The sequence below is a fragment of the Eimeria necatrix genome, genomic scaffold, assembly GCF_000499385.1.
Source record: "Eimeria necatrix Houghton genomic scaffold, Enh_scaff239, whole genome shotgun sequence".
Taxonomy (NCBI): Eukaryota; Apicomplexa; class Conoidasida; order Eucoccidiorida; family Eimeriidae; genus Eimeria; species Eimeria necatrix.
The window spans coordinates 1-11,852 of NW_013652971.1; the positions used below are offsets into that span (position 1 = coordinate 1).

The 11,852-nt window shown below is 48.0% G+C and overlaps 2 protein-coding genes across 2 annotated transcripts; both read right to left on the reverse strand.

Annotated features, from left to right (window-relative positions):
• Window positions 1-861: 861 nt before the first annotated feature.
• On the reverse strand, window positions 862-2,912 carry ENH_00032510 (hypothetical protein; the record flags this gene model as incomplete). Its single annotated transcript, XM_013580237.1, has 6 exons — window positions 862-887; window positions 1,086-1,175; window positions 1,327-1,399; window positions 1,725-1,798; window positions 1,976-2,060; window positions 2,622-2,912. 6 exons carry the CDS (start codon window positions 2,910-2,912, stop codon window positions 862-864), a joined length of 639 nt encoding a protein of 212 aa, XP_013435691.1.
• A 2,252-nt stretch (window positions 2,913-5,164) lies between these two features.
• On the reverse strand, window positions 5,165-7,276 carry ENH_00032520 (hypothetical protein, conserved; the record flags this gene model as incomplete). Its single annotated transcript, XM_013580238.1, has 8 exons — window positions 5,165-5,198; window positions 5,386-5,420; window positions 5,617-5,706; window positions 6,061-6,135; window positions 6,271-6,344; window positions 6,529-6,613; window positions 6,779-7,117; window positions 7,229-7,276. The coding sequence occupies 8 exons, from the start codon at window positions 7,274-7,276 to the stop codon at window positions 5,165-5,167; spliced, it is 780 nt and encodes a 259-aa protein (XP_013435692.1).
• Between the last annotated feature and the right edge of the window lie 4,576 nt (window positions 7,277-11,852).

Below are 11,852 nucleotides of genomic sequence, written 5' to 3' on the forward strand. Positions count from 1 at the left end.
CTTGAATAGTGCACGCGCACCGCCTAGCCCGCAGGGCTTGAGTAGGGCTCGTTTCGCCGCTTATTAAATTTCGCGTAGCAGGCGGATAAGGGCGCATAACAGCGAAAGGGCAAAAGGGCCAGTGGCAAGGCCTGTGATATATTTACGCATCTCGCGGCTCATCAGCATGTGCTGTACCCAACTACACAATCTTAAGAGGGCATATATGCGCGTGTGTGCACACCCACTTGCATGCACGAACGCGGGCAGTGCACGATATATGAGCAGAGCATCCTTTCCTCACGCAGTACCTCATGCATCCACTTTGCGAGATATCGGCACAGGAACGAGTGATTAAGATAATTCTGGTCCTACCTGTAAGAACAATAGTAAGCGATTTCTCGTCAGAAGATATTCTTTAGTGAAACTTGGCGCTACTGCGATTTGGCTCACTATGCATTCAAATGCTCAAAGTGTGTTATCATTTGAGCAATAACGCGACCCTGTATGAATCTGTCGATGGTAGTAAACACTGAGCTGTGATAAGGCGTGAGGAGGCATTGCGTGAAAAGCCCAGGACAAATCAGTTTTAACAGATAGTATTCAGGCTACCGTCATAAAAGTTCAAGACCGAGGTGTACGGAACAGCTCGTCACCGCAGCAGATAAGCTGACGACAACGAACAGCATCTGCCTTTATATCGCTGGAATAGCCGTCTATTGCAGCCATCAAATTTCTCGCATTGAGAAATCCAAGTTTTTTGAAGCCTTTAGCATGATATGCTAGGCCCTGCGAGCCTCAGCGCACTGAGCTCGACATACAATAAAAAAGGCCGCAGATGACTCCGGCATGCTTCTGCCAATATTACTACTCATCTCATTTTCAAGAAGAGCTTTCTAAGTCTTCGGCTGAGCAAAAGCAAACAGAAGTACTGCTGCGCCTGGATTTCCTGCAAATAGACTAAGTGCAACAGAGAACGCCTTCAGGAACGCCAAAGGTTAAGTCGATGCCCCGTGTTGCCGGGTGCACCTAAGTTAACAATAAACGGCAGGCGAGGGCATTTCGAGTTGAAGGCTGTGCAGGCGAGCTGTTCAGGCGGAGCTTACCGTGGACCTTAATCACGACACGGCCTGTGCAGGGCACGTCATGTGGCTTCTCAAGGACGATCGCCAAAGGGGTTGTTCCCCCCGGCGGAACTGCACACACATGGGTAAACAACAGATGCGCAAGCAGTGACATCCGCGTAGGTCTGGTTCCCATGAAGCATCAACCTTGTAAGTTTCAACTCTAGAAAGAATGCCAACTTGAGCGTAGCGAGCTTTCGCCAAAAGGCTACTTGGCGCCTACTGCCTGCCGTGGCCACTTCATTGAAAACCACAACGATCATTTCTTCAGCTACAACTTGTACATCGCGCCCAAACTGCACATTCGCAAACAAGGCTTAGCAGGCCAACACCATGTGTAATATGAGTCAACCCGGATACTCTCCCGGCACAACAATTTCAAGGGGATAAGGGGATGCTTGCCCGACATGGTGACGGGTATAACCGGTTTTCGATAAAAGGGACTTGAGCTGCGAAAAAGCACTCCTATTGTGAATATCCTGAGTGCAGACACGCGCATATGCACACGCACTTGCAAACTGCTCAAACGGCAGCAGTCCCCTCATATGCCTCCATGTTATCTTTTCCTGGCAATTCTGGGAGAAGCTATTTAGTGGACAGAATGAATATTGAGCGGCTTACAATCTCCTGAACTTCAACAACTACTTTCATGTCGCCAGTACCACCAAGCTTTGGGCAACGTGCACTGAATTCCCCTGCAGGATGCTCAAACAAGTACATGCACGAAAGTATGAAAGAGCAGGCACGAAGTTGCACATTATTTGGCCAAGACTCTGTCAACCACGATGAGAAGCTCATCATACAAGCATTCGTATGCTCTGGTGCGACCGTTTATCAATTTCAGAGGCATATGTAGGTGTCTAATGCCTTACAGTCACGCGGTGAGGAATGGGTGGAGCAGAGCCCTTCCGCAAATTGACCAAGCCTCCTTAATGTATGCCGTAAGCGTTTTTGTTCCTAAATGAAAAATAGAGCAAAAGCTGGATAGCAGTTCAAATGCTGCTACTTACGTCGCATGAAAACAGAAATGAACTTGAAACTACGTAACTTGCATGTAAGGAAAGATGTTGCATACAATGATTTGTTCAGGAAGCTGAGAGAAACGCAAACAAGGTGTTGCACTCAACTTACTGGTGATTCTCTGAGATGTGAGAAGTAGTAGGGACGTTCCAAACCACGGTAATGAGGCGCGGACAGATCCCCGATAGTAATACTACTCTTGTGTTCAGTCCATCCTGACTGTAGCTGAGATGTACTGGAACTGGAGCCCGCTTCATCAGTCGTTTCAGCTCGAGCTGGCTGTGAAGTTGTTCCTATTCGAAACAAATAACTCCGCCTTCTTGAACGCCTTCGCTCTCGCCGAGTAGGAGAGGCACCAGCTTCGCCGCTCCCGCACTCTCCAGATATATCGGGACCCTACATGCCACCGGAACATGTTGATAGGCAACACTTGAGAAAACTAAAAGGGATCGACGGCTGCCTTGTTTACGTCTTAAGCAAAATCTAAACTCGCCCTACACCTTCAAGAAGAGGCGAAGTTTCGTCGCCTTCGCCTTCCCCTCCTTCCGCAAGGATTCTAAAGCTTCTTGATGAATTTGCTCGTAGCCAAGTGGAGCACTTCAAAATGAGGAGGAGAAGGGCAACAGAGATCAAGGTCAGTGAAACTGTAGACCACTTCACTATCTGGCGGTTACTTTGCTGTTTCCACGGAGAATCCCACGGCTCGGCAGGACTGGCGTCGGAGGACGTATCCAGCATCAAATTCAACTCCGCTTCCTGGGCCATAGAATGCCTTATTTTTGCTCCCATTGCCGCGTCCTGCGATCCCACAAACAGGCTTGCCACCTCAGCAAAGCATTGCCTTCTCAGGAAGTGGCGGTAAAACGATTTCACTGTAGTTACTATTTTTGGGCCTTAACTTCCAACATGCGCCGAGCTTTCAGAAGCGTTTGCTTTTTGCGCATTCTCGCCTTATAAACCACTGGATCGAGAAAGTTCTCACAAAGCAACAACTGGAAAACATGTCCTGCCGCAGCGTCTTACAGCTGCAGACTTGCTCACTGCCTGCTTCAGCTTTCCTCCGTCAATATATGGTTATCCGACCAGCTTGCACTGTGGGCTGTGAAACTTGCTGCGGCTCCAGTCTCTCCAAGGAGTTTTCGAGCATACCATCGCTGGCAGCCCAAATTTTGTCCACAAAAAGTGACCCAGACGCCCGTTTATTGCCTTCAATCCTCTATAAACTAACACAAGCATAGGGCAGGGATAGGAGACCAGGGAGTCGATCACACCGATGGACGCCCGCTTTCACCCCCGCTCAAGCGAATTATGTTAAGGGTCAGACGGCTAATCCCGGTTTCCTACCCCTAAAGAATGCTATTATATTGGTGTAAATCTTTCGCTGTATTATCAATGGTGCTTCAGCCCTGACCATTGTTTCGGTTCAACGCTCGCAGAGTATGGCAACCTGCCAGCTCAAGAGCATCAACTACGACTGAGGGCTTGTTATTTGTCCACAGCGCTTTTGACAAAAAAAATAGTGCTTGGTTGAGCTCTGCACATTTCCAAAAGTGAGGGATAAGCAATGATTTGTTCGGAAGTACCGGAAACAATAGTGGGATGGAAGCCGGGAGAAAACTGGACAATGGCGAAGAATATGGCTATGGGTTGACGTCTACAAAGAACTGTCTCAAGCATTACAGAAATATGTTTTTCACCAAGCAAATCCGTCTATATGCAGAACACGGGGTTTCCAACACTCCGGTATACTCAAGTACCTCCGCTGTGTCGATGCTATTGTTCGGGGACCAATAAATGCCTCCGCAGATAAAGCCTCTTTTTGCGCCTTTTCCAGGCGAAGTTGAGGAAATGTTTCTTGCTGTCTTAAGTTTCTCACTGGCTCACACAAGAAGTCAACACGCTGACGTTGTTGCCTTCAAAGCACTGTTGTTCCCTACACTGGAGGTCATCCAACCATGAGCCCTCAAATCGTATCCTGCATGGTGCATCCTAGTTTGTAGTTTAGTGGGCTTCACACTAAACAGAACTGATAGTGCACTCTTTCCCAATTATGCAATTGTTGGGCTTCTGCACGATCAGATCTGTCAGATACATCGCCTCGAGGCCATTATGTATCGCAGTCAGCGATCATCTGCTCTGCTATAGTAGGAGATGAATTCCTTGACGTTTCAGCTTCAGAGTCTCTTACCCTGGACCTCATGCTCTGTTCATTAGGAAGAGCCATAAAGTGCAAAAAAGGCCCCAAAAATGCCGAAACACGGGATGCATACAAATAGCTGCCTGTATTGCCCGCAGCCAAGGCTGTCGAAGCAAGCTCAAGAGGCGGTTCTCTCAAGTCTAATTTGGTGCACGCTGTCATCGAGCAACACAACTTGGAAACCACCAAAAATCAGTAAACCTCTTCCTCAGGCGCTAAAAACTGAAACGCTACACTTTTCTATATATTGGACCTTCCGCAAGTAGCAAAGGCAAAACTACCTCAAATACAAAGCTTCTTTCGGAAATACGCAATATTCGTAGCACAAATCCCAAGCGCGTACCCGGCCACTTACCACACTTTCAAGTTTCCCTAAAGCATTCCAGTTTCGCAAGCATGCAAAAGATTGCCCAGCTTTTCCTGCCATCTACGGCGTAAGCCAATACGAAAAAGCTTGCACAATTACACGCAGGCACCTACAAATGCGTGCACCAAATTCATTCAATTCTCACGGAAGCGCGCAAGCATACGCCTCTGCATGATGCATGTGGGCGCCAGTGCAATCGTGAAAACGATTCGCTTCCTGCTTGCTCTGCTGGGTCTATTTGAAAAGTTGGCCGCCAAACTAATTTGTTGTGCGAGTCATGTGGTTACTTTCAGTTGCCTGCTACATTAATAGATCCTTGCGAATGCAAGGCAGTGCCAATATTACAATACACTCGATGTTGCCAGAACTTGCAAAGTCCTACTCGCCTTCTACATTGCCAGTGATTGTTGTCAAAAACAAGCCTTTGTCTGATACGCGATTTCTACACACAAGTACGTTGAACTTGTAGACTACTGGTCAATAAGCTCGAAAGAGCAACATCAAGGAAGAGATGTACCTACACTTCAACCATACGCATAGCTCCAACTGCCGAACTGAAGATTGTTAACACCTTTGTCTCCTTCAGGCTGAATTGTCAGCTCCTTGACGCCAACGAGCGTGAAGCTTCACGTCCTCCTGCCTGACCTCACTCTCAGACGCATTCAGTGCAGCTGGCAATAAAGGGTGTCTCCGGAAACTGCCTGGCCCTACGAAGAGCTTCAGTCATTTGTGGCTGAAACAAAATACATAGGAAAGAAAAATGAATCTGCGCGCCTCGACAACTGATGCAACGGGTAGCCCTACACTTCTGGTGAGCAGCCTGAAATGCCAGGCTACAGTCAGGCCCAGGTGAAGTGCCTGCAGCACTAGCAGACGACTGCAGAGTCCTGCACGCTAGACTGCCCCAAAACACTGTCATTAGGGCTGACCGTAGATTTTGAGCAAGACAGGTCCCGTACAAGGCACACTGTCCGGTCTTCTGAGCACTCCAGAGAAGTAATTTGTTTGCCCTTCTGACACTGCAACACCAACAGTTTTGCTAGCCAGAGCATCAGAAAGGATTCAAGTTCAAGAAATCGTGCTTAGGGAAAGCTTAGCCTTGCAAGAAAGATAATAGGTTGTGTAAAGCACAGAAACGTATTTCTGCAAACATCTAAGAAAGACGCTAGCTTCTTGGTTTCCAACATTGTACTCACTTCCGGACTTTTCAGCTTGGTGAAGAACCATGACTATTAACTCCTGAGAGAGAACCTCTACATCACGTCGAAACTGCACGAGCACAAACAAACTTACATACAGAAGTCAGGTTAGATGTTATTCAGCTGCTCAGTCACGCGTGAGCGACTGGGTGAATTGGCGACTGCCTTGCGCACATGCCGGCTGTCAAATGGGCCTGATCGTTGAATCTTTACTCTGAGCTGCTGCCATGAGTTTTTGGGAACACTTTCCTGTGCGCAAAAAAACGCACCCTTCATTGCACCTCTCCACCAAGAGCTCGTTTTTCTGCATCTGAAACAATTAAGGCTACTTGATTCATTATGCGTGCCCAAAAGTGTCAATTTGCAAAAAATCACGGTACTCACTATTTCAGTAAACTCAATGTGCAGAAGCACCTCAGTGGTCCCACCCGGGACCGGACAAATCGCTTTAAAGTGAGCTGTAGGAGCACCACACATTATCCACATGAAAGTGTTTAAAACTACACCTGTATGCAGACGTCCAGCGTCTTTGCTCTGAGTGAAAGTGATGTAAAAGCTGGACCTTAAAGTCCCACTTTTGGAATCAGTTGGTGCCAACGGCTCTATTTGTTTTAGACAAATACTGTGTATCAGCCTTCTTACCCTCCATCTTCTGCTTGTGTACCTTACAAATAGCGTCCGCAGCTTGTCCAAGTCCATGTAGCATACTTCGTAGTCTTCGATGCTTCTGAAAGAGTCAGAGCAGGAAGTTCTGAGTAGCACTGAACTATTTCGGCATTTGCTGTAATTCTATCAACCAACTTGGTCTAGGGCCCCTAACTAAGTGTAGAGCGTTCGACCTATTTGGTGCTTTGCGACCATAAGGTCGAAGCAGCCACCCCTCCAAACTCACTTCATGCCTTCCAAGCAATGGGAACGAAAACGGTTCGTCAATATTGTCGTAGTGAGGTGATTGCGGGGTTCCAAGTCGGATCTTGCTACGGAAGGTTCTTTTTTGCCCTGGGGCGAGGAAAGGAGCATTTGGATCATATTCTGGGACGTCAGAAAGAGCATCTGCAGACGGCGCCGAATGAGGGTCGAGTGTTCCAGAAGATTCTGCATTCTTCAAGCTGCTGTATGTACGTGTGAGAGTTCGAAAGCCTAGTGCACCGGCAAGTCTTGTACGTGTTGCCTTCAGCGAGGCACCGCGTCCCGCAACGGTTTCCCAAAAACCCCATTCTCTGCTTCCACCCTAAGTAAAACACACCCAGGCTCAATTGCAGGGAAAATTCCTGAAAAGAGACGAAATACGGCGAGGCCATCAGTTTACGGTGGCTATATTTCGAACGTGTTGTAAACCCACCAAGAGGGCTTCTTCGTCTTTACAGCCGATGTCTTCATCTCCTAGCATCCTGAAAGCTTTCAATGGATGCTTAGACAGACGCAAGGAACATTTTAAAATCACAAATACAATGGCAGAGGAACACATGGTCGCTAAAAACGCAGGCCAACTAGCTAGCGGACCGCGAACTCGGAATTTCCGCATTCGGTTTGGCAGCTTGGTAGAGTTAGCTTGAACAAACATGTCCTGCTCCAAACTCTTCGTCTCAGCTGGAGCCTCAGTGTAGTCCATTTTCGACACCATATTTCTTAGCTGAGACTATGCAGGCTCCCTTGCCTGATTGAGTTGTGGGAGGAGCAACACGGCACGTGACACGGCAACGCGCCTCCGTGATGCTATTTTCACACGTAGTCCCGCGCCAATGGAAATAGTGACCTCGAGTGGTTCTTCGAAATCAATGAATGCCTGTTATCCGCAAGTAGTCAGCCTTCAGATCCAGCAAAAGCGCAAAATGGAAACAACAAGCGTTCTGGATGCTAGGATCGGATATATCTTCCCTTCGACATTTCTTAGGCAGTGTCACGAAAGTGGATGTTCCTACTATGGGCTGTAGAACCTCAAGCAGTTCCGGGCGATTCCGTCGAGTGGTCTGCGGGGGGCTCGGCATGTGCTGCTAAACTTCAGCAGCCAGCCACGAGAGCAAGCCCTGTAGATTGTAGTTAAATACTCAGCATAATTCGTGACTAAGTGCAGCTTCAAGAAATGACTGACAGCAGGGAAACAAAGTGAGCCCAGGGACGCTGTCGTCATATGTAAAGGGCGGATCGGTCCATTGTAGCGCAGTGCTGTTGAATAATCTTCGTGTTATTTCTATCCACTTCTTGAGTTAAGAGTTCAGCAGCGTTTACTAAGTATGCAATTTTCAGCATAAGCCAAGTCTTTTTAATTGTCTGTGTGACTCGCCCACTGCATCAGGAGCTAGCGGTTATGGTAGGACAAGGATTCGCCCCTGCCTGTCTTCAAAAGGGCGTTACGGCACATTTTACGTGACTTGGCGTCCTATAGCGGCCACTTGCCTAACAAATCAGGATATATAAAGAAGATAACCTTTAACTTGAGCTGTTCCCTGGATTCCAATTTCTCTCGTTCATTCATGCTGTTGACCAAATGGAGCTTCCTCTTGTAAATGTGCGCAACCCATAGTGGCCTTCTAAATTCTCAGTACTACATACACACATAATTTGTATGAATATTTAGTGCTGAATATCAGTCAAAATAGAGGCTCCAACAGTTTCGCTGCAATCTGCACGTGAGCTCGCTACGCCTTGCTGTCCTGGGAGAAAGCTGTGGTGCAACCTTCCCGTGGGCCGTTAGTGCTAGTGACCATTACCACCTTGGAAGACTATATGCAGTAAACTAGAGGAATATGAAGTAGAAATGTGAAAGTTTTGCGATAGTAAGTAGAAAGGTAATGTCGCGATTAATAGCCGGAAATGGATGCAGGCCCTGAGTGTTGGACGTGCATCGAGGCGCAGACATGAGGTTCGGGTTCTCTAGCGGTTTGCTCAGCCACGTACGAAGTGCGATCTGTAATGCTTTGAGCTAGCAGTTCTCACTCACCCTCTGAATTACAGATCATTGGGTAAGTAATTATTTTACGGCATATATGCAGTGAATGGGCCGTTGTGGGCTTTACGGTGAGGCTGGTTAGTAATGGCTTAAGCTTCACATCTCTGTTATCTCCATACACATTCACTTTCCTTTGTGGAGGCTCCGTTGCTGTTTTCGTGTATTGAGCAATTGTTCTCACCGTATTTTGGCGACTTCCATCTGCAGCCAGTCACCAAGTTACCAGGCTTCCTACGTAATGAAAGAAAGGACTACTTTTCTAAAGAAGGCTTCGCCCGCGTCACATAATACGATTATTTCCACGAAAAATCAGGGTACTTTTGGTAGCTATCCTCCCGTTACTCAGCAGCCAGTCCAGCACCCTAGTGGCCCGCCCTAATGCATTCTACTACCAACAATAGTCGCACCAGTTCAGAAGTGAATGAAGTGGTTGAAGAAAAACGGACAGGAGGAAGGCAAAAATGGGAAAAGATGAAATGAGAATTGAAGCTGATTTGGGTCTTCGGCAGAAGTTTCCAGCGCTCCAGTGGGTCTGGTGAAGGCATTCCACGCTACTTTTAAATTCAGTTTCATTGCCGCATTTCATGTTAGCTTCTTTCCCCATATGAAGGGCGTATAGCTTGTACTGTTCACTTTTGATCATGGAGCTCCCGCGTGACAGCCCCGTACACGAAGGCGCCCACAGGGTGGACAAGTCAGCTTGAAATTTCATGATAAGAATCTTCGCCCCCCTTCGCGCAGCGGTGGCTCTCCCGCGGCAGCTGGACAAAGTGTAAAACTAAGCATCAATATTTCTTAACGGAGAATAACAAAGGTAGTGCGTACGATGAGGGGGAAAAGGAAGCGGTGAAAGCTAAGAAGCTATGCATAGAGGGGCATTATCGAAGAGAGTGTCAGAAAGCGGGGCCTAGGCAGTGACATCTGACCATTAGCAACGAAGGTCGAGGCCCTTTGATGCTTCTAGTAAGGAAGGTCAGTTAGTATTATGCTCAGAAGGCACACATGGAGCATGGTTTTCAGGGAAACCCCGCCACTTCACTGGGCACCAGATTTCGTCGCTTATGCGCAGCTGAACCAAAATGTAGTCGAACTCATAGTGATCAGTCAAGCAGCTGTTGGAATCTGGAACTGAAAAACAACCAACAACGGCTTCTTAGGTGATCACGTGAGGGTCGCAGGGCAGATGCTGCACAAGTTGAAAAGCATGAAAGGCGTCATGGAAAGAGTGCGTCGGCAACAGCTCCATCCACGGTATCGAGACAGCGCATCCGCCATCTCGTTATGCAACTGTGTGATTATGAGGTCTTAGGACATTGCTAGAAAATCAAGCTAGCGAGTGCTAGGATCAGGTAGAGGCTTCAACACGCAAAGCTGCGCGAAGGGGTGAGTAAAAATGTGATGGCCTGATGATAGGTATGCATCAAAACTATAGCAGTTCTTAGTAAGTGAAGCTACTTGTTTAGGGCGGTGACTAAGGCGAGAAGCTCCTGGTCGTACATCGAATATATTCGCTGGGCCGGGTACATGACCTGACCGAAAAAAGCCGATTAGCATGCATGCTCGTTCGAAAACTGTGAAAACTGCCCACAGTAAACAGCATGAAGTGCCGGCGTATCACTGTAAGAGTTTCGTGGAGTCGGGAACTTGTCGGGTTGTATAGTGGATTAAGCTAAGTGCTGCAAAAAGGCGGTCGTACACTTTGTGTATGAAGATGCGTGCAGTGTAAACGGCTGCCTTTGCGTATGAATTTAACAAATGGACCGGCAGTGACAGCAATGTCAGGACCCACGAACGAGTGCAAGCAGCTAACAGGACTGAGAGACTGCAGCACAGTGTTTGTTAGCCAGCACTTCCCGCTGCACCCGAAGAGAGCGTAGTTTGTGGCAGGCTTGCAACCATCAGAGCTGCCACTTCACCTGAGCTTGAAGGTGGCCAGGCTAAAAGTCCCAGCCAACGTATGGTTTGCTGGCCAGCCTAGTCCTAGAACAAAGTTGGAAAGCATCGCTTCCAAGAGAAAGGAACTCGCTAGCCAATTACCCCCAAACCAAGTAGGCTGCCCCGTCACAACGTGATCGATATGTAGCTGCTCCCGATTGGCAAAAGTGAGTTATGAGACTATATCTAGATAGCATATTGCACTTCTAACCGGTCAGTTGCAATCGGGCCAATGATACATGACAAACGTGTGTCCAGAAATGCTGCACACTCATGACCAAGTATCTCCACGACAAGCACCGCGGTCATTCTTATGCTGGACACTACAATTCAGCTCTCATCTGCCAGCACCGCATAGGGTTGCTCATCCAGCTACAGGTATGCTCATTCTTTTTCACCACTTTCGAGATTTTCATGCAGTTCTCCCTCCCTGTCTCCGTCCTGGGCCTGCGTACTGATTGTGGCCTCGGCAGCTGCCTCCACCTCTACTGAGCTCCGCTTCTGTCTTTTAGCATACGGCTTAGGAACTCCCCTAGTTCTTTCACATTTAACAGTTCCTTGCTCCTCCTCCAAGAGCTCCTGCTTTCAACTGGTGGGCACTTCGATGGCAATTCGACCACGTACCGATGACACAAAACAACCCGCCCACCTTACCTATGGAGCCGAGGACACTTGCCTCGCTCATTTTCCAGGCTTCACGCTAGAAAGCCGCAGCATTCATTTCTATTGGGACGTGTCAGTGCTGCTTGCCCCTTTGCGGTACCCTTCGCTTGGCCTAGGGAGAGTGAAACAATCTCCGACGTAGTGGCATTCACCTCCGTATCTGTTGAAGGCTTCGTACGACCTCCGCACCTCCAGTTTTCATGACAGTCAATCTTTCGCCAGACTGTCGGTGTTATTAGGGGCCAGCGATCCAAAGGTACCCAGAACCGTGCACTTCTGGATATGCAGCTCACCGAAGCGCTAGCGCATTTATGCCAGTTCATCAGAATTTCGTCAATAGATCAGGATAATGTGATAAATCATTCTTAATACGACGTTACTGGTACTAGGCCAGCTGACTGCAACAGACGGCAGAGCG